We start from the raw sequence: 24,882 nt of genomic DNA, 5'->3' as shown, positions 1-24,882 counted from the left end.
CTCACTCGCCCAGTGAGCCATGGGAACCAGGTCAGGTTCCACTGCTGTTTCCTCCTGTTCCTTTCTTTCTTAACTCTCTCCTGGCTTCCTGGTTGACACCTCAGCTTTGTCGCCATGTCTGTGGAGCCATCCTCGACCTTCCTGTCTTTGCTGGCCCACAACTACCCACGTCCTGCTCACACCCCAAAGTGCCTACAGGCACCTTTGTCATGACTCGGCACCTGTGTCACTGTGACTGCCTTTCTCGTGGTTGTGCTTCACTCCCGTGCTCAGGGTGGATTTATTGCTGTCAGCACCTTCCTGGGCTTGTCCCTGGGGAGCGCTCTGTGGTGGGGCAGTGTGCGGAGGCTACGCGATGGCCACATGCACGGAGCCCACACTGGCCTCGAACCTGCACCTGAAACAGGCCAGCTCACTAAGACAGGGTCCGAGCCTGCCTTTCTGGGCTTTGTAAGCTAGTAGGAACAATGCTTTTGATTTATCCCTTCTGTACACCAGTCAGTGTTCCAGGTTGACGCTTGTCCACGAACAGGAAGGACTATGTGTTTGACCTTGAAACAGGTGAATACATCTTCAGACCACATAACACCAGCTCTTCTGGTTTCTTTACTTTTCAGACAACTTAAAACCTAAATAGTCTATTCCTGCCAAGGCAAATGCACCTGCTCTTATTTTCTTGCACATAGTAGGGATGGAATTTAATAACAATTGTTGCTATATTTGCCCCCTTGGTGCAATTCAGGGATGACCACATTTGCCTAGAGAGTTGTTTGCTTGTAAAGGGTGAGGCCTTTTAGAACCGGTTGCAGCCATCCAGCCGTGTGTCCCCACATGGGGAGACGCGAGTAGAGGTGGCGGTTCCATTGCAGTTGGGTATGGGTTAGAGGCCTGGGCTCCCTGGGCGGGTGGGTAGTTCAGCTCAGACTGGGTAGAGATGGGAAGATATAAACAAAGCCTGGGAGAAGCAGAGCCTATGATTCGTGGGGGCCGTGACCACAGTAAGATCTTAGTCTCATTGGAGTGGGAGTGAACCAAGCAGACTGGTCTGTACTCCGAATAAAGAGCTGCATTTCTGCCTCTGCCATTTCTTCTGGGTGGAGTTTGCTCTAACAAGGGCTAAAGGCCTAGAGAGAACAAGGAAATCATAAGAAATTTAAGTAAGGAGATCTTCAGGCTTACATACAAAGAGAAAAGAAAGTAAGTAAAGAAAGTGATTAATTGAGTTAAGTATTTATGTTAAGAGTGATGTGGCCTTCGGAGGGAAGAGGTGAGAAATGACAGAAGGTATAAATGAGGGTGAAGAAGAAGGGCAGGAGAATGTAAACGTTGATCCTGACAGAGAGGCAAAGCAGAGAGAAAAAGACATCCTAGAGCAGAATTCCTGGGTCAACTCAAGAGGTGGGCGCTTCTTGTCACCTCGGCAGTTGAGCATTTGACGGCCGTGGAAGGTAGGCGGCCCTCCAGCTTGACTGCGTGGCTGCTTCTGTACAGTTGCAAGTATCGCAGAACTCAGAAACACATCCAAATATGGACGTGTTTACATGGGAAAGCCAGTGTGTTTAAAATATTATTCAAGTCTCCAAGGATGGGAATTATTTCTGGAGAATTATATTTGCTGGGGGGAGCTATTTTAACTAGTTTCATGCATTTCCCCCTGTAATTCATTAAAGTTTTTCATTTTCTTTTCCTTTTGGATTATAAAAATATCAACTAGCTTTGCAAAAAGGTATTTCTTATTATAGGACCAACCAAATAAAGTAAAGATTAAACAAGTGATGGGAAAATGTAATCGGAGCCCAGAGTGGGGCTTTGTAGCAGAAGTGGCACTAACCGCCCCGTCCCTGGGAACCTTCCCTGAGCCCGATGGGGCGGCATCAGTGAGTGTCCCCACTGGCTTGTGTCGTTGCTGTGAGTGGATGATAAAGGAGCGTCTGCTCAGAGCCGGACCGCATGAGCAATGGATTTGCGTACATTCATGAGCAGGGGCCTGTGTCCCAAGAACACAGAGCCATTAGTCTGACACAGGAGTTGTTGTTTGCATAAAGGTTATTGACTTTGTGACAATTATGCATAAGTGATGAGCAGTTGATATAAATGGCAGAAATGAACTTTTATACAACCAAACGAGATTTTTATTATTTCTTCTTCTTCAATTATCCAGAATCCATAAAAAGAAATATTGATCCTTCTCTGGCAGCCCGTGCAGCTTAATGATCATTTCACACATACACAGAGACAATTAAGGGCTCTCTGTGGCACTTGCCATGTCCCAAAGCCTAGGACTGTCCCTTAACTCTCCTTGGCTCCTGGCCAGCCTGTGACAGAGGGCTGGGGGTGGTTCGCATCCTTCCAGAGAGCAGTCTGACAGCTGAGGGCCAAAGAGAGCGGGATGCTTGTCTTTTCTGCACCCGAGCTCTGGAAACTGAGCACGGCCGACTTCGGGGACCACAGCCCTGAGCTGCTCCTCTGAGACAGGCAGAGGCCCATATGTCAGTCTTTGCAACAGGCAATGCACTCTGACCTGCATAGTTAAGGAAAAGTTTTGAAATGCAGATAAACCTGGAATAAGTGAGCCTGTCCAGGACACCGGAGGGGGAGGGGACAGGCACTCGTATCCCAGGCCATAAAGAGGGGCAAAAAGTGTCACCTAAATGGCAGGAGGGCCCATAATGAGGAGGCTGGAGCCCCAGAGGCTTCTTAAAGGGCCCACTCTGGTTAGATGATCCGCCTCTTGCTGCCCCCCTAGTCAGTGCGCCCAGACTGTGTGAGAAGTTGGATGTGTCAGGCCTGGGAGCGGGAAGAGGGAGCGTGGACTCGGATGCGCTGAAGAAGGAAGTCCCCTCCCTGGCTCTGAGGCCGTGAGGTGTTTGGAACACAGGTACGGCTGTCCATCCCCTGTGGGACTGGTGCGAGGGAGTGTCCTCTTCCCAGAAATCCCGTCACAACTTGTTCCTTTTTATTTATAACCCTCTGTTTGTAGTTGTGTCCTATGATAAGGAATCCTGGCTTGCATTCCTTGGTCATATGTTAGCTGGCCGCTAGCATGTCAGGTGTTGCCACCACCATCTCTCTGGTCACCAAAACTCAAAGCCTGGGTGTTGGCTTCTCCCCCACACTCTGTCACTTGGCCACATCTAGCCTGTAGTGTAGGAACTTCATATATGTTGTGGGAATGATTGATAGGTATTTATTTTAAGTCTTTCTAGACTAATCAGGTTAGCTTACAGATGAACCTTTCCCAGAAACATATCTAAACTTTAAGTAAGCCTATATTTAAAGGCTGAGAACTTAAAATTTTCTCCTGATTTTATACTGAAAACCCATTTGGTATATTTGCTGCCTCCAAGGAGAATAATAACCTTACATCCTTGGCACAAGTCTTTGGTTTAAAGCCTAGATCAGTCAGATGTACTGTACTTGTCATTAGCAGTATATTTCATGGAATTAAAAATACTTTATTCAACCAGAATTTATTCAAAATCAAATTATTAAATTTTTGTGAAAAGCTATCAACACATACTATTTAAATTGAGACTCCAGATAAATTATTTTTTAAAAATAATATGATTCTTTGTAAGAAATATATATGAATGAACATACAGTATGGAACTGCCCTTTTGTTCCTCTGGGCCCTCACGGTAAGTGGGAAGCAGGGAGGTGGACTTGAAGGCACTTTCCCTTCCCCAGGATAAAGCACTTGGGAGAGGTTTCGATCCGTACTGCTTTACTCTGTAAGCTGAAGAGAGGCTCTCAGACTTTGTAAGTTCTTCTTTCAGGACAGAGGCAGTAAAACAATTTAAGAATGAGATCTGGGTTTGAAAGGAGGAGAAAGGCAGATGGGAACCAACTTCAGAGTTATATTGGCCATATCTATCTATACTTTAGCATAAATGCAAATGCGCCTTAGATGAATATCAGTCAGTGTACCAGAACTTGTTGGAATTTTCAAAATTCTATTTGACATCAGAAATCGTGACTAATTCATGAATAAATAAGATGAAAGCATGATATAAAAGTGTTTGTTTTCCCTCCCACCAGGTTTCTGTGACGGTGAGCATAACGGATGTGGGGAAGGTAGGGATGTATCTGCCACTGTGCGCCTGGGGTCATTAGTGCTCATGTTTCAGAACTTTCTAGAATGCCGACAGCTGCCCATTGGTTTAGTTTTCTGAGATGCTCGATAACATTAGGACTGCCCAGGACCACAGCCACGAGAAAGGAAATGGACAGTTTAGGTTACAGAGGCCCCTCGTCATCTGAGTCCCCACAGTCCCAGAGCCCCGGGGTTGTGCAGGGAAGCAAGAGTTGTCATCACTTGAAAATATTAATGAATTGTTCACTTAAACTATGAGTTATTTCAACATCCCTCCCTCCTCAGCTGCCTGTCTTTGCCTGTTTAGGAAGTTTTGAGAGTCAGTGATTGACAGATGTAAATAAGCAATGGAAAGAAAGTGTAAAAGTGATGGCAAAATGAAATTGCAGATGTTGCAGAAGATACTGAGTTTTAAACCGATGAACGTGATGTTGGACATCCATGGAAATGGCGCTCAGAGCCGCTGGCAAATGAGGGTCTGACACAGTTCATCTGTTCACTCAGCACCAGGCACTGTTTTCTGCTCTGAAATCTTACTAATATGAAATCTGATTTTTACAGTCTGAAAGTGAAGAACTCAGTTAGGTTTGTGTGTCGCAGAGGTAAGCACCGTGCACCAGAGGCATAAGTCTCTGGCCTCAGCCTAAGTATTCACTGGGACGGAAATAAGCGATTCGCTTCAAGCTTCTTCGCATTCCCCCAATGAGCCCTTTGAGGAATTCCCAAGCAATGTTGGATAGGAGAAGATACTAAAAACAATCAACTTCTCTAAGGAAGCAGTAAGGTCCTCTTCAAGGCCTTGGCGTCTGCCCCAACCTTATTCCTGTGACCAGGCTCTTAGAAGAAGTAGCCTTGAGTCATGCAGCTACCTCACTCAGCCCTTTCAGCTTTTCCTGTCATCCATCAGTGCCTTAAAGAGCAGTTGTTTATTCTCGAGAGGCTCATTGGCTTCAGAAAGGGTCTCGAGCCTATCGCTCCTGCCCCCCAGTTTGAGAGTCAGCTGTAGAGCCAGTGTGTGCCTGGCACCGTCCTCAGCTCTCCCCAGCAAGCCAAGAGAAGAAAAACAGACAAGGATGTTGGCAACATCAGTTCTTCAGAGTGGTTGGACTGTCACCATTAAGAGAAGCCCCAGGAATGCTGGTGAAGCCTGGCGGGTGGCGTGGGAGGACAGCTGCCAGCACTGTGTGAGGGGCGCTCTGTGAAGTCACTGCGGCGGCTCCGGGCCGTCGGGGAAGTGGGGCCCCCCTTGCCCTGAGCCCCTCTCAGCCGTCCACTGTGCAGTCCTGTTCTGAGTTTTACTACATATAAGTTAAGCTTATTTTAGAGTTTTTCTTCCCACTTTTCTAAACCTTTTTCTCACAATTTCCTCTGAAATTGTGGTCCCTGTTTTAAGTGACTTCTTTCTGGGGTCCGTTACCCTCGGGGGCCTGTGTGGGGCTACAGTATTCAGTCATGGCGGTCCAGCCAGAGCTTCCGTGTCTCCGAGACCTGGCTGCACGTGTGGTTCTGCGCCAGTGTCTCTAACGGTGAATCCCCTTCCTGGTAGCAGGTCCCTTAACTCCTGAGGGCTGGCCCTTGTCTCTGAGAACAGCACTGCATTTTTGTGAAAGAAATCATTTTTTAACAAAGGTGTTTGGTTTGGCCCAAGGTGGGATGGCTGCCATCTAATGCAATGACTGTGCTTTCTTCTCCCCTCTCCCTCTAGTGGTACCTTTTCCAGGCCAGGGCCAGGGCCAGGGCCAGGGCCAGGGCCCACTGAAGGAAGAGAACCTGTTAACCGTTCCCAAGCCACTGCCGAAACAACTGTGGGAGACCACGGAGGTAGGTGAACAGGACTCAGCCATGTTTGTTTTCCCCGAATATTTGCATGTCAGAGGTCATTGTAAAATCCCTCAGTGGGGAAAATGAGGAATTACGGGGAAAGTAAGAGAGGATTTGTCTGGGGTCCGAGATAGGAAGAGTATACTCGGGAATGGTGGTTCAAATAAAAATTGCTGCATTTGGTTGATGAGTTAGCACAGTGATCTCTTGGCTTTCTCATCTGCACGTGAACTGACTCTTTCAGGAAAACCTATTAGTCCCCCCTATGTCATCCATATTACTGAAAGCACTGAGCCCTGGCTACGAGTCATAGGCAGATTTTTCTGTTTTGTAGCCAACACCGTCTGCCAGTCACCAGCATCTGTGCAGAATTGCTGGTTCACCAGACACCCCTTTCTCAAATCCAGAGCGTTTGACCTGAGTCCTCAGGGAGTCAGTAAACAAGGCATCTGTTTTCTGATTTCTGTGAGCCTTTGAGCATCTGTGCTTGCACGTGTGCTGGTGACCCACCATGCTCCCGCTCCCCCCGGGGCAGAGGGAGGTCCCAGGGTCCTTGACTGGCCCCTCGCCACACAGCGAAGCTGGGTGGCTCTGAAAGAAACAGTTGCCCCAGCCCTCGGCGATGTCCTTGCTCATGTTGCCTCCGTGCCTAACCACCTCGCCCGTCTAGGCTCCCCTGCCCACTTTCTTCTGCCATGTCCACAGGGGCCCTCTTCAGCATTGGAGAGGGCTTGCAAGGCCTTCTGTAAAAGCAAGATGTACTTGATGTGTCATCATTTGGGGGGAGAGAGAGATGCTTAAAGTTCGTGTCCTTGAACATGGGATAAGCAGCCCCCCTTGGTCTTTTCGGTTGTGAAGACACAGTCGCTGCGGAGGCTTTCTCAGAGGGCAGTGGTTTCTTCTCCAGCAGAGGGGGCAGTGGTACCCACTTTCCTCTGGGCCCTCCTCTCCCTTTATACTGAAGGGTTTGCAGCCCTCCACAAGTCCTTTCTGGGAGAAGACTTGAATGGGTGGGTTCATCCATATTTTTCAACATCCCATGTGTTTTTTGAACCCCTTTTGCCCGCCATTCTAGACCCAGGGCTTCTGCAGTAAACAAATCAAAATCCCTGCCCGTGCCCCTGGCCTCAGCTTATTTTCTAGTTGAAATATTTCTTTTCTTCTGGTATGAATTTCTTCTTTTTTCATCCTGTTTTATTTTTTTGTATTCTTTTCCTTTTGGGCCAATTGGTAAAGGAATGTTTATTTAAATGTAAAACATTGGCCTTTTTGGAGGAAATAATGTACATCTAGAAGATAAGTTAATAAAGCATCAAATTAAGAAAATGTATTAATGTTATGCCTGGAAAAGTCTAGTCAAAACGTAAGGGGCTGCTGGGGGAGGATACTGCTTTCTGGCTCTCGCACTGACTGCAGCCCCAAGATACTTACAAAGATACTTTTCAAAACTTGAATTTGGCTTTATAGTGAATGACCCCGGCCTGTGTCTCTCCCCAGCTTCAGTGCCTGTCCGGGCGCCCTCGATCCTGTGATGTTCCAGTTGGCAAGTAAGTAACGTTCTTTCTGTTCATGGCTCAGGGACTGTCCCAAAGGTTTTCCTGAAAGGAAGGTGTCACTACTTTGTCACAGAACTCTTGAGAAACCTCACTTGTTCTGTATAAATTGCAAGTCAACTGAACTTTTATAGAAACAACAGCTTTCTTTTGGTGCTTATATTTCATTTATTTAAAGTAATTGTATTACATAACTGCAATAACAAATAAAACTGCCATAAATATGTGTGAGGAAAACACAGCTGACTCTTGGCAAACACACAGTGCCAAGCAGAGGCCCGCAGGTGTGGAGGGGGCCACTAGCCCCCCCGCTGCGGGCACCTAGCGCCCTGGTGACACAGGAGTTAGCTAAGTTTCTGCAAAGAAACCTAATGTCACAGAACCGTGCACATAAAAGAGGTAAGTTGTGTGCAATATGCATTTCACCACTACTTTAAAAATCAATGGAAGATAAATAAATAGGAAACTTTATGATAGAAAAAGTTTCTATGAAACCATTAATGAGTTTATATATCTAGTAGTGTAGAATTTCACTCCCTAAAAGAATGGAGAGCACTTAGAGAAACATGCATAGTACAAAAAGACCCATGCAGAGGTTCATGAGGAAACGACCAGGGGGAACAGGGAGACGAAAGGGGTCGTGAAGCCTGCAGACTGATGCCGAGAGGCACCAACCGGCGAGGTCAGTGAGACAACACAGACAGGCGCTCGCCGGGGGAGGATGTGCCCCACAGGTTTTCACAGAGAGGACCAACCCTGTGGGGCTCGGTGGCAGTGTCCGAGAGCGCGCTAAGGGGCTGTGCGAGGCTGCGCCATGGCCTGGGATCAAAACCAGGTCAGAAACGGCCAGTCTTCCCAGGGCCAAAATAATGTGGTTCGAAAATGAGACCCTTGCATGATCTAGCAGAGTACAAGCGCCCACTCTAGAGGGTCTGGGGGTGAACTCAGTCTGCGTCAGGCAGGCCTTCGATATTCTCTCCTCCAGCAAGGCTCTCCCTGTGGAGCATCTGGGGTGCCGACTTCTCTGTGGCTGGTCAGATATAAACCCACAGGCAGTGTCATTAACAGCACCCTTAGCTGAGATGAGGGTTGACCTTCTCTTCAGAAAGTCACAGGCATGGCAGGACACATAGCTGGACAGCAGTACAGTAGTATTTAGTCTTGAGTTCACCTTCCTGCTTGTCCACCCCTGGCTTGGCTTCCACCCCCACTGTTCCAGTTGAACTATCCTCAAGAAACAGCCCTGTGATGTGCCTTTCTATACGACAGAAACCCGGTGTCTAAAACAGAATTTGTCACGTTCCCTGTACCACCTGGCCTGATCCCCTGTCTGCTTACTTCTCAGGATCCCTGTCTTAGTGGGTGGCTCCATCAGTCCCCCAGGCAGAAAGTCAGAGATCACTCTTGAGTACTTCCTCAAGTCCCTCTCGAGTCCAACCTGTGTCACCATCGCCCTGCTCCAGTTGTGTCTTGTCTGACTGGTCAGCAGCGTCATAACTCGCCTCTCTGCCTCCAGGCTCTGCTTCCTGCACCTGGCCTCCACTCCCCCGGCCCGCTGGCCACACTGTCCTGAGAACGAGTGAGCGTCTTTGCGTTCAGCTGTCCGCTGGCTTCTTGCCATCAGCACATCAGTTCCAACCTCGTCTGCTCGCTGCCTGCTTCTCCAGGGCCCTCTCCCTTCACCACCCACCTCTCTTAAACTTGGCCTTCCTGCAGTGTCTGAGTTTCTGGGACACACTGTGGTGTCATGCCTTTCTGTTTTGCCCAAGCTCTGCCTGCTATGATTTCCCTGCATAAATCATCTGAATTCTTTAGCCTCCAAAGTCAACTCAGGTGGAATTCCAGGAAGCCCCTCCAGCCTGCCAGATATGGTTTGCACGCTTAGACTGCCAGGCTGTGTCAGTGCACCACTGAGTTGTGTCATATGGCGAGTTATTTTCACTTCGGCACTGTCTGCCGGCTTTGTCCGGGTCTCTTGAGGCCCTAGTGTCAGTGGCTGGCACCTAGGAGGTGCCCTACTGGTCGTGCTCTGTTGGATGAAGTGTCCTCAGTTGAATTCATTCCCCTCCGCCTCCTCCTGGACCACAACCGTGGCTTCTAACCAGTCCTCCCTGCTGTCTCTCTGCTCCCTTAACCCATCCTCCACACTGCAATGGAAAAACTGGATCTTGGAAGGTATCTGGTTGATAGAGAGATACTTTAATTTTTTTGTAGGAATGATAATTTAGAAATCCAGCAAACAGAACCCTGTACATTACCCAGCAGTGTCTCGCTTGTTATATGGTGCCTCCTGATTTTCAAAGGACTTTTGCATTAGTGTTCTCATCTGGTCTTGGAAAATACTCCTCTAAAGTGGGAGTAGTCGGCACCTCAGTGCAACCTAACAGGTGCGGAAATGGCACTGCAGGGAGGTGAAGCCAGGGCAGCCGGTTCTCAGGAGAGGAAGAGGCAGAGCTTGTGTGCAGACTGGGGGCTTTGACACCCACTGCTTTCATCTGGCGAGGAAACATCTCAGACATGCCCTATTCCCCAAGGCCTAATGGCTTTAGAAAGTAATACTTACCCTTTCTTTTTCAGCGCTTTCCCACACAACAGTGAAAACACAGGCATCACACCCTTTCTAGGGACCCTGAACACCGGAGGGTCACTGCCAGACCTGACTAACCTCCACTGCTCGGCGCCCCAGCCAGCCTCCCTGAGCACGGCTGACCACCTCTTCGGAAGCATGGGCATGGGGAACAGTGTGGGCAACCTTCCTGCTGCTATGACTCACCTGGGCGTAAGACACCCTTCTGGTAAGTATCCCCTGCCCGTATCCACTGGTGGCTTCATCGTAGGTGCAGTCCCTAGCCAGGTGGCCTGTTAGTGGATCATGGAGTAAGAGTGCATCCGAGGTAGACATAACAACATACCTGTTCTTGCAGCTCTTGGCTCTGCCAAACCTCCTTTTTTATCATCTTTATCAGCCCAAGTATCTCAGGCACTTGGAGAATAAGACTGGAGAGTCAGGAAGTCAGTGTCCACCCTGCTCTGTGCTGGCCGAGCCGTGTCAGTGGCTCTCACCAGTGTGTGATGGTGTTTGATCGTTACAGCTGTCTCTCTAGATCCCTCCAACTGCCCACTGGATTTCAAAAGAGAGCATTTTGAATTTTAGAAAATTTACAGTGAATACAATGACAGTATTTATAGTTAGGAAATACATATGTTAAATAGAAATCTATCACAGTTCAAAATTATTGGCTGCATTTTTCAGAAGTGCTAAACGATGTGGCACATAGCTGGATCATGTGGCTGCCCATCATGTGGCTTGTGTGTTACTGTATGAGTTTGAGTGTCTCCAGCTCAGACCCCAGGTGACTACATTTGTTCGAACCCTGGCACATACTCTTGCCAGTGTGTGGGGCAGGCATCATTCCTCCCCCTCCCCGCCAGAGGTGCACTCAGCCTGCAGTCGCGGTCCTGAGCCTTGCGCGATGGGCCTGTGGAAGGTCTTTGGTGATGGTCTGTCTGTGGGGAAAGCGCTTGCTGGTTTCCACCCAGGGTTCAACGTGCCTTGACTCCATAAGTCAGAGCTCACCACTCAGATGACAGTGATCCCCTGCACGGTGGTCACCTGGAAGGTTCTCTGATGATTTGCAACAGAATTTTAGGTTTCAAGAGTTGATTTCAGTGACCACCTTTATTTTTGGTTCTTGTGGTCATTTTTTATTCTGCTGCTTTACTTCTGTGACTCCAGTCAATTCTCTGTGACCAGTGACATCCCATAGGTCCAGTTGCATTGGCACTTAGCTCCCTTGGGTCTTGGGGAAGCTGGCATTCCCCAGTACAGCCTCCAGCATATGCTTTAGCTGCAAATCCCGAGTCTAATCATTGGATGTCATTTTCCTCAAACAAGCATTATTTTTTCCGGAACATGTTGGAGCCAGTGCCAAGTTTTTGTGGTTCCCATGCATGGTGCCTCAAATGCACGGTACACAGGGTTGCCTCAGGGAAAAGACACTCTGAAGTGGCAGAGGGTTCAGGCTGGGTTCTGGGCCAGAGGCGTCCCGGGGCTCTGAACGGAGTTTGGTGTGCAGCCCCGGGTCCTCTCCCTGGGCTGGAGGGTAGCACACTGCACACTCGCCTCTATTACCCCTGCTCACCTGGCTCTGCCCTCCCAGCATCCTGTACGCGGCACCTTCCTCTCAAGAAAACCGGTCTCCTCTCGAGGGTACCTTTTTCTCGCCATTGGTCTATGTGATACACGTTCAATAGGAGTTTCCCAGGAGCTCCTTCACATATAGAGCCATCTTGCACCATAGGAAGTTAAGTGTTTTTTAATCTTTAGAAAACAAATGATTTGGTCTGAAATTAGGATCAGTAACTTGTGGACTTGTTGTCTTCCAGGTCTCCAGAGCTCTCGGAGTAACCCTTCTATCCAGGCCACACTCAATAAGACAGCACTTTCCTCTTCCATGAACAGACACCCACAGACACCTGCTCCCAACACCTCTGCTCTGCAGCCTTCACTTCGTCTCTTTTCCCTTAGCAACCCCTCTCTTTCCACCACAAACCTGAGTGTCCCCGCTCGGCGCCGGCAGCCGCCAATCAGCCCTCTCACACTTTCTCCTGGCCCGGAAGCACATCAGGGTTTCAGCAGACAGCTCTCTTCGACCAGCCCACTGAACCCATATCCTGCCTCGCAGGTAAAATTACTGCAATGGAACAGACTGAAGAATTTAGGAATTGCTTTCCTTCTGTGTATGATTTTGGGTTAGGTATATCGCACCAAGCACGTTATCCATAAGGTCACTTACCTGTGAAATCGGAGTGTGGAATTGTGACTAATTCAGAATGTGTCGATGGTTTTCTAAGAGCAGACTTGTGTTGATTATGCCTCAGCAAACACCAAACAGTTTGCAGTCACTGTAACTCTCAGAGTTGGGGTTTGGGCCAAGGGTAAGGAGTAGAGGACTCCATCCAGATATGTCTACCTTAGCTACGGGAAACCAGGCTGGGATTTCAAGATTGGTACGGAAAATCAGGAATTGGCCCTACAAGTAGTTTAAACCATAAGGAAAAGCCACAGAAGACATTTAATGTATTCCTAAAGCTCTGATATGAGACCTCTTCCCTAACTACGACCACAGACTTGGAAAACAATGCTTTTATTGTTCATGAAGTAGTAGGTATAATGAAGATGGTATCACTATGAAAGAACCGGAAAAAGTCAGGTTAGAGAGAGGTGGAAGTCCCAGTCCTCTTACAGAAGCTCAGGGGTTGAAACATCAGATTTTGACTTGCTGACTTTGTTTTTATTCTAAGCTGTTAGGGTGGTTCTCCTTACCAAAGTCATCAATGAATATATTTTTAATCTGTTGGTCACTCCCTAGATACATTATAACATCATTTACTAACCACTTCTCCATAAGTGAGTAATGACTTAGCACGGAGGAGTGGACAGAACACAATGGAAGGATTGGCAGATCCAGATATGAAGTCATTCTTTACCAATGACTAGCTACGGGACCTTGATTATATGAGTAATACTTTTCGGGAGAGGGTGAGAGAGTATTTCATAATTGTTTTTTTTATGGTCATTTTTATGATATTAATTTTATTTTGCAAAATTATATGAGTCTTGGCCATTGTGGCTCAGTAGATTGGAGTGTCGTCCTGTAGACTTAAAGTTTTTGGGTTTGATTCCCGGTCAGCGCACATACCCTGGTTATGGGTTTGATCCCTGGTCGAGGCACATACAAGAAGGCAACAAATTAATATTTCTCTCTCACATTGATGTGTTTCTCTCTCCCCTGACCTTTCTCTCTCGCCCTAAATGCAGTGAAAAAATATCCTTGAGTGAGGATTAAAAAAATTATTTGATCGGTTTTAAAAATATATTTCTTGGGCTTCCTAGGTACATTTTAAGGAGACTGTCTGGATAGAAAACACCCTCTTTCAGGTGTTTCCGTTTTTTAATTTGCTTTATGTTTAGATTTTTTTAAAAAAAAATCCATGTTCGAGAGAGAGAACCAAGATGGAGGCATAGGTAGACACACTGCGCCTCCTCGCACAACCAGAACTGACAGAAAATCGAATGGCAAGGAGGTCCGACACCAAGGAAGTGAAAAATAAACATTCATCCAGACCAGTAGGAGGTGCGGAGACAGGCACCGGGGCGGAGAGGACTCAAGTGGCCTAGTGGCCGTGGAGGGACTGAGGCTGGCAGAGTGTGGGACGAACGGGGCAGGCAGTCCAACCACTAGCAGACCCTGCAGCCCCACATTCCCACACAGATAAACCGAGAGGGCCGAACTCAGAGTGGCGGAGAGTGGGGCAGGCAGAGCGGTGGGTAGCACCCGGCAGCCCCACATTCGCTCACAGATAAACTGGACAAACAGCAGGGAGCAAAGCAGACCCCGCAACCCAGGGCTCCAGAGCGGGGAAATAAAGCCTCAAACCTCTGATTGAAAACGCCCATGGGGGTTGGGGCGGCAGCAGGAGAGACTCCCAGCTCATGGGAGAGGTCGTTGGAGAGACCCACAGGGGCCTAGAGCATGCACAAGCCCACCCACTCGGGAACCAGCACCAGAGGGGCCCAGTTTGACTGTGGGTAGCGGAGTGAAGGATTGAAATCTGGAGGAGAGTGAAGCAGGCGCCATTGCTCCCTCTCGGCCCCTCCCCCACGTACAGTGTCACAGCCCAACGACCAGCGTTACCCCGCCCCAGGAACACCTAAGGCTCCGCCCCTTAAAGTAACAGACACCCCAAGACAACAACAACAACAAAAAAGGCCCAAATGACAGAACACTTCAAAGCTCCAGAAAAAATACGACTAAGCGAGGAAGAGATAGCCAACCTATCGGATGCACAGTTCAAAACACTGGTTATCAAGACGCTCACAGAATTGGTTGAATCTGTTCAAAAACCAGATGAAAAAATGAAGCCTGTGCTAAGAGAAACAAAGGAAAATGTACAGGGAACCAATAGTGATGCGAAGGAAACTGGGATTCAAATCAATGGTGTGGACCAGAAGGAAGAAAGAAACATCCAACCAGAAAAGAATGAAGAAACAAGATTTCGGAAAAATGAGGAGAGGCTCAGGAACCTCCAGGACATCTTGAAATGTTCCAACATCCGAATTATAGGGGTGCCAGAAGGAGAAGAGGAAGAACAAAAAATTGAAAACTTATTTGAACAAATAATGAAGGAGAACTTCCCTAATCTGGCAAAGGAAATAGACTTCCAGGAAGTCCAGGAAGCTCAGAGAGTCCCAAAGAAGCTAGACCCAAGGAGGAACACGCCAAGGCACATCATAATTACATTACCCAAGATTAAACGCAAGGACCTACATCCAAGATTACTGTATCCAGCAGAGCTATCATTTAGAATGGAAGGGAAGATAAAGTGCTTCTCAGATAAGGTCAAGTTAAAGAAGTTCATCATCACCAAGCCCTTATTATATGAAATGTTAAAGGGAGTTACCTAAGAAAAAGAAGATCAAAAATAGGAACAGTAAAAATGACAGCAAACTCACAGTTATTAATGACCACACCTAAAACAAAAACAAGAGCAAACTAGGCAAACAACTAGAACAGGAACAGAACCACAGAGATGGAGATCACATGGAGGGTTGTCAATAGGGGCGTGGGAGGGGGAGAGGGGGGGAAAGGTACAGTGAATAAGTAGCATAGATGATAGGTGGAAAACAGACAGGGGGAGGGTAAGAATAGTGTAGGAAATGTAGAAGCCAAAGAAATTATAAGTATGACCCATGGACATGAATTATAGGGGGGGAATTTGGGAGGGAGGGGGTGGGCAGGGTGGAGTGGAGTAGGGCGGGGAAATGGGACAACTGTAATAGCATAATCAATAAATATATTTTTAAAAAATCCATGTTCATGCTAATAGTTAAAAAAGTCCAATCCTTCTGCGGGACTTGCTCTGGAGTTAGAGTTGTTCCCCTCTAGTTCGTATTTCTCGCTCCCTGAGGTCACTGCTTGCAACCGTCTTAGCTAATCGCTTCGATATAATCGTGTTATTTTCATTTTCACTTTTGTCTACATTTTTAGTGTTAGGTTTTTTCTAATGACATCCTACCATGGAAGATGAGCGTTTTGTCTCTTTTGGCTCTCCAATTCTCCCACACACACATCCATATTTCCTCCTCCTCCTCATTCTTCGCAATGTGATTTATTATGGTTTTATTTAGAATAGTACTCAGTGTTTAACGTTTTCATAGTTAGAATAATGTAGTCAGAGTTTAACCATATAGTGTACTATGAACTAACAAAAAGAACATGTTTTCTCCTCCTGGGAGTTAATAAATGTCTTACTTTGTTAAGTCTGGTTTTCTATGTCTGTATTATGAATTAAATCCCAAACTCTCAGAATTGAGTAATCTTCTCTCAGTACAGCTAACATGGCAACATTCAAATGTGTCTTTATTCTACCCAGCATTTCATTAATAATTGGCTGAATATAGAATATTAAATTAGAAATAATTTCTCTTGAAATATTGACATTATTAATCCATTGCCCTTTTAGTTTCTAGAGGTGCTATTGAGAAATCCAATTTCTTTCTGATTCTTAACACTATGAATGAGATCTTTTCTTCGCCTCTCTGGAAGTTTATAGGATCATCTTCTTTCTGTCCCCAGTTTTCTGAAACTTCAGGATAACATGGCTTGACATGAGTCTGGGTATTTGGTGGCTTTCTTCAATCTAGAAATTCATATCCTTCGTTTCTGGGAAATTTTCTTTAATTATTTCTGTGGCACTTTCTTTCCCTGAGCACTGAGTTGGAAAGAAAGGTGGAGGGAGGGCTGAAGTTCCATAGCGAGCTCTCAAGAACGGCATTTTCAGTAGCGTGCCCCCCTTCAGGGGTCGGGCATGCCCTGTCCAAAGACCCTCCGCTGCCCTCCCTCCGGAACAGAACCCTCCAGGCTCCCGCCAGCCAGGGCCCAGAAGCCTAAGTGCTTCTCACCTAAACTTTGGCAAGACCCTCCCAGCCTCAGCTCTGTCTTTACCCGCTGCCGCCTCTGTGCAGCCGCCTTCAGGACCCTGTGATGGAAATCAGGTTGGGCCTTGGTTTCCCCGCTGCCAGCGTAGCACTTGGCCTTCTCAGCTCAGCCACTCCAGTCACTTCTTGTCTGTCTCCTTTTCATGTCCCAGATTTTGTTGCCATTTTCTTCTCTCCTATTATTTTTGTCCTTGTGTTGTTTATTCATTTTATTGTTACTGTTTTAATATTGTTTATGAATGTTTACTGTTGCTTAATGTTGTTTTAGTGTTTTTAGTAGAATTTTGGGAGACCATAGAGCTAAATACTTTTTTTCAATCTTCCATCTTTAACCAGAAATTATGTCTTTAGAAATAAAAAAATAAAAACCATGGTTTTTACTTACAAATCTGAGAGGAAACTGCTAAATTGGCTGGGGTTTTTTTGTTTTGTTTTGTTTTTCAGGACAAAAGAAATTGTTGTGGAAGGGGAAACGCTTTGGGGGGAGGGGAGATTTGAGATGTGCTTTGAAGAAGCAGAAATAAATAGTCTCCTCAGAGCACAGCACAGAATGCCGTGGTGAAGACCATCTCCTAATCTTAGAGGACCTACTACCAGAAACTCAGAAGCTAAGCTAATTAATGACTGTTTTTCAGATGGTGTCCTCTGATCGAAGCCCACTTTCCTTCCTGCCAATGGAAGCACAAACTCAAAGGCCCCCACCACCCCCTTACCCCACATCCCAGCAGCTCCCCCAGCCTCTCCTGCAGCAGCCCTGCATCCAGGAGCCCCCTGCTCAGCAGCCACAGGCAGCCTCATCACTGCCGCAGCCAGACTTCCAGCTCCTGGGGGACCAGGTGCGTCCCAGCGGGAGCGCTGGTGTGGAGGGAGTGCCTGCTTTGCCTTTAGTTCCAAACTAAATGATCCCCTCCTTATTCCCTGAAGGGTTCTGCTTTGACCAACTTCTTCCCAGATGTGAGCTTTGACCAGCAGTCCTTGAGACCAGGCCCAGCCTTTATTCAGCAGGTGAGTGACCGCCCTAAAGGGCCCGCCCCTCTCAGGGCAGGAGCCGGTCAGTGTGTGGGGCCCACAGCAAGCAGACCAGGCGCTGGCCTGCTCTGACTGCAGACGTGCCTGGTGGCTAGGAGAAGCTGGAATCTCCCCCAGCCCTAATGTGCCAGTGTTGGCTGCCTTTGTGTCCTGCCTCAGGGTCTGTTTGAACAAGGGACGGAAGCCTCCTGAGGACACTCTGGTCACCGAGCCATAGAGTCCTTCACACTGGCGGGACCGTAGCAGTCGACTCAGCTGTCTGTGGAGGAGACTGAGCCATGGGCAGGGGCTGAGCCCGCAGGCCTAGCTGCGGTGCCCCACACGTGTGCCGCCTCCCAGGAAGGCTTGGTCGTGGTGGGCAGAGGCCTTTCCCTAAGATATTTTCACTCCACCATTTCCTTTTGCTTTTTAATTTTTCTGTAACACTGACCATTTTTAATATCCGTAGATTTTAGAATGTTTAATAAGTATGACTGGGTTCTAGGATGGATTAAGGACAGAAGGAGCACTTTCCAGAACTTAAATAACAGTGAAATAAATAAAGACCTATTTCCCGAGGAGGCTATGGGGAAGCCTCAGGGTAGGAAGCAGTAGCCCTGCCCCCTGGTGTCTGGAGAAGCCATGTTAGTCTCAGTGGGTCAGTGTCTCCCAGAAAAATCATGGAAACTCCTACCATTGAGAGATTTTTAAAAGCAGTTTGGAACATTAATTTCTGGAAAGGCACCTAAGGTAGGCCTCAGTTCTTACCAGTTTTCATAGAGGCTTTCTCACAGACTGGGAGGGGCTTGCCTGAGGCTTCTCCTCCGAGTGTGAGAAAAAGGGCTCCACTTTCTCATTTTTCTGGAAACCAAAGAGCCTGCTGGCTGCATCAGTTCTTTGGTCCTCCTCGGGGAGCTGTGACAGGGTTCCCGCAGGTGGCAGTTTCCACAGGCCTCAGTGTGACTGAGGAGCAGCGGGTCTGAGACCTGAGGGGCACAGAAGCCACAGCTGTTAGTGTCTCCTCTGGTGGCCTAGTGGGTCAGGCAGAGTGTGAGTGGGGCCCCTGCATCCACACCAGCATCCACCTGCCCAAGAAACATTTTCTGCAGAGTAGGTTCCCACGACCGCACAGCACTCTGGGATCCCGCAGGAAGGGACTGAAAGATGGTTTTCAGTCGGGCTGGCTTTGGGAACCTGTTGCATCATTCCCCCCTCGGAAGTAGAGGTTGCTCCTCACACGTAACCTTCGGTGTTTCCAGGTGCCCTTGGTGCAGCCAGGTCCTCAAGAACCACAGGATTCATTTCATTCAAGACCAAACCTGTATTCCAACTGCGGGAATTTCCCAAGCAATGCCTTGACAGGTAAGTGTGAGCCAGCCCTCACCTTCTTCACTGTAGTTATTTTGCTGTGTTTTCACAGATTCCATCATAAGATAGTTTGAACAACAACATTAGATAAAGCGAAAAATGGAAGTTCCCCAGCTCAGCTTTTCCTCGTCGGGTTGCAGGTGTCCAGCCCAGAGATTTCGAGGCAGTGAGCGTTTTCTGAAGGGCTTAGTTTTAAGTGATTGGCAACAGTTCAGATGGAGAAAGCCTGCAGAAATTGGGAGTTGGGGAACCGACCGGAAGGCACATGAATTGCAGAGCAGAACTGTAGGCCTGGAAGTGGTTGAGACACAATGACCACTGTCTTGGCTGGTGTGTGGGGATGCCATCAGTTGTGCTATAGCCCGGGGCCCTCACACCTCCTAACCTGCCCTGTTGTCTGCTTCTTGCAGAAGACTCCAATTCCAGCCTCTTCAAAGACCTCAGCGGTGCACTGGCGGTCATGCCTGAGGTCAGCCTGAATGTGGACACTGACACTCCATTTCCATTGGAAGAAGATCTCCAGATTGAACCCCTGAGCCTGGATGGACTCAACATGCTAAGTGACCCCAGTATGGGCCTGCTTGACCCCACTGTTGAAGAGACTTTTCGAGCTGACCGACTGTGAACAGAGTAGAACAGAACAATAGAACTTATATCTGAAACAGCTAAAATAAAACGGAATACAGTGGAGCCAAATACACCCTGGGCTTTAGTTATCTCGGGCTTCTGACACGGAAAGAACTGATTCCATGGCTCCTGGCTTTCTACCGAGGCCCATTCTCGTATACTGTGGCTTATTCCAGACCGCGGAGCTATGCACTGCCTCTCAGGCCTGTGGCACCTGTTCGGTGGCCGTAGGCAGGCTGACTCAGTTTCCAAAGGGGTGGTGATTACAGTAACCATCACATCTTTTTGTTCACTGTCTAATTGGTCAGTGTGTAAAAGTAGCGAAGACCATGAACTGCAGGGCCCAGCAGCACTGTGGGGTGCTCGGAACCGCTGATCTCACTCAACACTGAAGATGGGACCTGGCTGCTGTGGGCAGCAGTTAGGGCCATAGGCCTTCGGGAGTGGGCTCAGTGTTGAGCAACGGTACCACAGCACCATGGGCCTTCTCTGACCTCGCTGTCACGGCTGGGCGCCTGCCAGCTCATGGCAGGGGGTTCAGGGCAGCACAGAGAACCAAGCCACTGCGCCCTCGCCCTCAGATGCCTTAATTCTAATATGAAGAAGAATTTGCACCACGAGTCCCAGAACAGACTTCAGTTAAGCAAGCAGAATGGTCATTTGTTTTCTTCCCAGTTGTAATCTCTTTTCTGCTGCTTCAGTTCACCTTTTCCTATGGATAAGGGGAAAAGGAAGACTATTTTATTCAGTCACTGAAGAAAAGTCCTGTGCTAATGGATGAGCCTGAAGAGAAAGAACAGTGCTTCTTGGTGACTGTGGAAGAAAGAAGGGGGCCTGAAGGCATTTCACAGACACACTGCGTTCTTCAGACCCGCTCTGGACTGCCCCAGATGTGCGGAGGCCTCCTTCTGGACGTACCACCTGGAGGGAACGGCTGGAGGTTTGACTCAGACTCAGCCATCAGCTGAGCAGCAGCAGAGTGAAGCTCTTTCTCTGTGGAATGGGAGTGTTAACTCCCCTGGACCCTAAGCCCCTTGAGGGCGGGCAGGGGCTGTGCCTTATTCTCCATTGAAGCCCCAGCACTGACAAGTGCCTGGCCCTGAACAGCTGCTCTGTCACAGCATGTTGAATGCGTGAGCGAATGTACACGTGGATGGACATGTGAGAAAATGCGTGGAGGGGTGCGTGAATGAGTGAATCTGCCTGCTGTGAGGCAGTCTAATCTTTAGCTCTCCCTATTCCTTGCCAAATCTTCTCAGAGCTGTAGCTTTTCAGACACTTGTGCCTGTGGTTAAGTCAAGCATGCACTTTAATATGCTTTTAACACTAGGTGACCAAACCCACCGTTAGACGGGCACCTACCTGTCCTCCTTGGGCTGTGAGCCACAGCAGGTAGGTGCAAACCGTCTCCCGAGGGCGCCCAGCATGGCTGAGCGTGCAGAGGCCTCCCAGGGGCCTCAGGGGTCTTGGAAGACCCCACCTCAAAGTGCTTCCCTCTCAGATCCATAATTTTGCTCTAAATTGCTTTAAAGTAGACATTCATTCTTTGAAGTGGAAGAAATTCTGTAGTAAAATGAAGGCCTGAGTCATGAAATTATCAGTAGTTATTAATATCTTAGCACAAAATAGGATTACCATATTTCTACCACTGCCTGCCCCCTCTAACTTAGGCTAGGCCAGCCCCTGACCAGAAGCCTGACAGGTGGATTTAAAGGGGGCCGAGGGGGCGGGGCCTGCTGGGGACCCCTGGGGAGGGGTCTGGGCAGAATTCGGGCATGGGAGACTAGGTGGGGAGGACAGGGCCGCTGAAGGAGAGGTGAAACATCCCGGAATCTTTGCCTGTACAGCCACTGCCCTTCCAGGAGATACCAGGAGTGTCCCTCCCTGAAGGTCTCTAGGCTGCTTCCAGCCCAAAGCAGCAGGGACGTGCCATGCAGGTCCAAACCTGACACTTGTGTACCTTATGGCAGGAGGAGTCTGTTACGGGCCCTGGACTGCTAACCTCTCCTGACCATTTCAGAATGGTCCTATTCCTCTTCGATCTGCAGGGGCTTGCCTGCGCTCCTTCCTTTCCAAGAGCCCTGATGGTGTACCACTCCACCTCTCACTGTGGAACCCATGTCTTCCTGCTTCGTGTCAGCCCCCAGCCCCCACTGTGGGATTAGGAAACCAAACCAGAGTCCTCCTTGCTGAGTGCTGGCCCAGGCAGGGAACTTTGGCCTCCCCCTTTCAGCTTTATTCCAGTTGAACTTTCAGATCCCTTTATACTCAAACACCTCAGAAGGGTGTGGGGAGCGACTGTCAAAGTAAAGGGCCTTTCCTTCTAATGGTACACAGCACCCCAGTGTGCCGAAGGAAGCCAGCCACGTGTTGCCTTTCCTGTGTCCTAGGCCCCCGACCTCTGGTCTGGCCTTTCAGACAGGGCGTGGTGCTGATGTTAGATGTTTATGAAGAGTGGAGATCCCAGCATCATTCACTCTCTGCACTGTGCCTTACGCACAGGGTCACCCGTGTGGGCGTCCCAGCTCACTCTGCCTGCAGGGCGGCCCCACCTCACAGACCTGTGCTGCCTGGGGCCTTTCTCCAGGCATCTCCTGGCGTGGGGGCTCCCCAGAACAGTGACCTGTTTGGGGGAATATAAGAATGACAGTGAGGTTTAGCACTGGATTAAATTTATCCTTAGGTCCATCAGTCCGATCTTTTCCTGTGAAAAGGTCTTGGGCATTGCACAACCCACTTTGCTTACCTGGTGTCCAGCACAGGTCGCTGCTGTGACCGTACGGCGGATAAGTCTGCACTCACTGGTGCCTTTAAAACAAACCAGGTGTGACCCTCAGCACCTGAAGTGGCTGCATACGAAATATTTTGCAATATTTAGAATTGTTACAAGAAATCAATGGCTGTACTACTCACTTACTAGCAGTTAAACAGCATAGAACTAAAGCCTGTCCGTGTTGCCAGTCTTTTCTTTCTGTATGGTTGTGGTTTTTAGAACTTAAGGTGTTAGGAGAAAATTTTCTTGATCATGTCAAGATGAACATAAATTCCCCTTTGTCCTGTTTCCTTTCTCCTCAGTCTACTCTACATTACCTGAGCTGAGCATTATGTATTCCCATCTGTTTGCGTATCTGAGACACTTCCAGTTCTGACTCTCGCCGGCTCTTAGAATTCATGCACAGACGGTCCTGAGTGAGTCCACGTTGCTCGTGATGGAACCGTCCCAGCAACTAATCAGCCAGTGTCCTAGTTCCCAGGCCCCTTGTTAAACAATATTTAAAGATTGGAATTTGTATAAAGTAGCTTCCAAGTTTTATAATGCATCATGTTACATCTTTCGTAATTAAAAGCACAATGAGGTTGTATCTGCATTTGGTGTTTTTCTTCAGCCTCGCCTCGGAGGAGATGAATTGAGGGAAAGCCTTTCTCTCTCGCCACCTCCCGTGCAGCTCAGCCTGCAGTTAGGGACTTCTGGTCCTTGGCTTGGCAGGCCCTGCCCCGACCTGCTTATGATGCGTCCACTCCAGGGAGAAGCTCAGAAAGGAGTAGGGCTCGAGGGTCCTTTGAAGCTGTGAGTACCAAGGACAGAGGGTGTCCTGGCAGCGCCTCAGTGTTCTGCTCCCACTACCGCACCCCCCAGACCCTGCTCCTGCCCTCCTCTGACACCCCTCCCCTGCAGAGGTTCAGGTCAGGCCACAGGCCCTCCGGGTCCTGCGCTTGCCTTTAGCCCCATCTTCCTCTCCTGCCTCGTGTCCCAGCAGGGCTCAGGACCTGGCCCATCCAATAGCCAGCGTCCTCAGAGACCCACCTCGGCAGCCACACCCAGAGTTTGTCATAAAGGTGACTCTTCTGAAATCTTACTCAGAAATCCTGGCTCTGGCCCCGAGTTCCTGAGTTTCTGCTTTGGTCCACACATACCCTGTCCATTGACGCCACTGAGAATCTGTCCCTTGTCCCTTCTTCTCTCTGCCTGTCCACCCTCTCCCGGCTTCCCTCCCTTCCCAGGTCTAGTCCTCTGGGTCAGTGGCCTTTACGAACCCCTCACCAGCCCTCCTCCTGTCCTGGCCCTCGGCCGTTCCCTGTCAGGAGCCCTGCTCAGCCCTTTCCTGACCCCCGGGTGCACTCTGCACTTCCCCTGAAGGCCCTCACTTGTCCTCCTGGCCATGGGGGGCAGGGCACAGCTCCTCAGGGTCAGTTATTGTCAGTATTATTTGTCACTTGAATACTCTTGAGTATGTTCTTTCAAAGACAGGATGCACAAATCAATAGAAATGCTAACTTTGTATAATGCATGCTTTGAAGCACCTAGTCTCAGCAGGGGAGGAATGTCTTACATCGATCTTGTTTGGGTCCTGTTTGCTTAATGAGTCCTGCACCTTCTACGAGTGTGGAATTCAGGGTTGTGCAGTAAGTAGGTTTACAGTTGTGAGTACATGAAATAGTTTATTGTACTATTATTTACTAATGATTGTATTATTTTCCATATAAGCAACTGTAAACCTACTTTTGCCGCACCCTATATGTGACTGTGCCCTTATGTGGACACTAGATGGAGCTGAGACCATAAGAGTGGCTGTCAGGGCTCAAAATATCCAGACAGAGCTACCTGGCCCTCTTGATGGAGGAGCCTTTGGACCTTTGGACCTTTGGACGGGGTTGGCCCTGGTGTTGGCCAGAATTGCGTCCTCTGATGGCACGATGTAGATGAGCCTCCGTAGTGCCCAGTCCCCTGAGGACAACGAAGCATCCCATCGCACAGGCCTCACTGCGACCTGGGAGGCAGGCGGAAGCAGGCGGAGGCAGGCTGACTTCTTGGGCTCCAGGGTGAGGACGCAGGCCCAGAGAAGCTCAGTGCCCAGGGCTGAACCAGTGGGGCACCACGCACCCTTCCCACGGCGGGCGGTGAGCCAGCCCTGGGAGCAGGATGCTAGGGTGAGAGGTGCCAGCTAAGGAGCAAAGGAATTTCTCTTCCAGAAATTTTTTAAAGGCTTTGCTTTTATAGCAGTAGAGCATACTCATCCTAAGAAATTCACGTAACACTGAAGAGTTGAGAAGTGATGGAAGCACCTCTTTCCTTGTGTATTCAGGGAAAGGGGCAGGTAGATAGATGGAAATTTTTACAAAAAAAAAAAAAAGACAAATACATGCTGTCTTTGAAAAAAGTACTTGAATTTAGCAGAACAAAAAAGAAAGCCTAAGTGTACCTAGAAATTGCCAAACTGCAAGTAATTGTGCTTCTTCATTATTTCTCTGAAAGGAAAGAAAAAATACCAAGGAGCTGGATTCATTCTTTAAACCTGTTTTCAACTGTAGATGGCATCTCTAGTCAGCCTGCGGTGTAGGATGAGGAAATGAGCTCACCCACTTCCTATCTCCCGCCCTGCTCCCCGCGCTGTGAGTTCTCATTTGTCCAT

The 24,882-nt window shown here is 48.6% G+C and overlaps 1 protein-coding gene across 1 annotated transcript in view; it reads left to right on the top strand.

The window, feature by feature from the left end:
- Positions 1-22,832, top strand: part of CRTC3 (CREB regulated transcription coactivator 3) — a 74,010-nt gene extending 51,178 nt beyond the window's left edge. Inside the window, exons 7-15 of the mRNA XM_053912741.1 lie at positions 4,039-4,074; positions 5,799-5,914; positions 7,412-7,461; positions 10,045-10,262; positions 11,854-12,152; positions 17,104-17,304; positions 17,393-17,473; positions 18,736-18,838; positions 19,255-22,832. Of these exons, the coding sequence (XP_053768716.1) occupies positions 4,039-4,074; positions 5,799-5,914; positions 7,412-7,461; positions 10,045-10,262; positions 11,854-12,152; positions 17,104-17,304; positions 17,393-17,473; positions 18,736-18,838; positions 19,255-19,469 (1,319 nt within the window). The 3' untranslated portion in view covers positions 19,470-22,832. The remainder of the gene's footprint in view (positions 1-4,038; positions 4,075-5,798; positions 5,915-7,411; positions 7,462-10,044; positions 10,263-11,853; positions 12,153-17,103; positions 17,305-17,392; positions 17,474-18,735; positions 18,839-19,254) is intronic.
- The last annotated feature ends 2,050 nt before the right edge of the window (positions 22,833-24,882 follow it).

Source organism: Desmodus rotundus, chromosome 10 (genome assembly GCF_022682495.2).
Source record: "Desmodus rotundus isolate HL8 chromosome 10, HLdesRot8A.1, whole genome shotgun sequence".
Taxonomy (NCBI): Eukaryota; Metazoa; Chordata; class Mammalia; order Chiroptera; family Phyllostomidae; genus Desmodus; species Desmodus rotundus.
The sequence above is the reverse complement of the archived record's forward strand: the minus strand, read 5'-3'. Positions and strand labels throughout refer to the sequence as shown.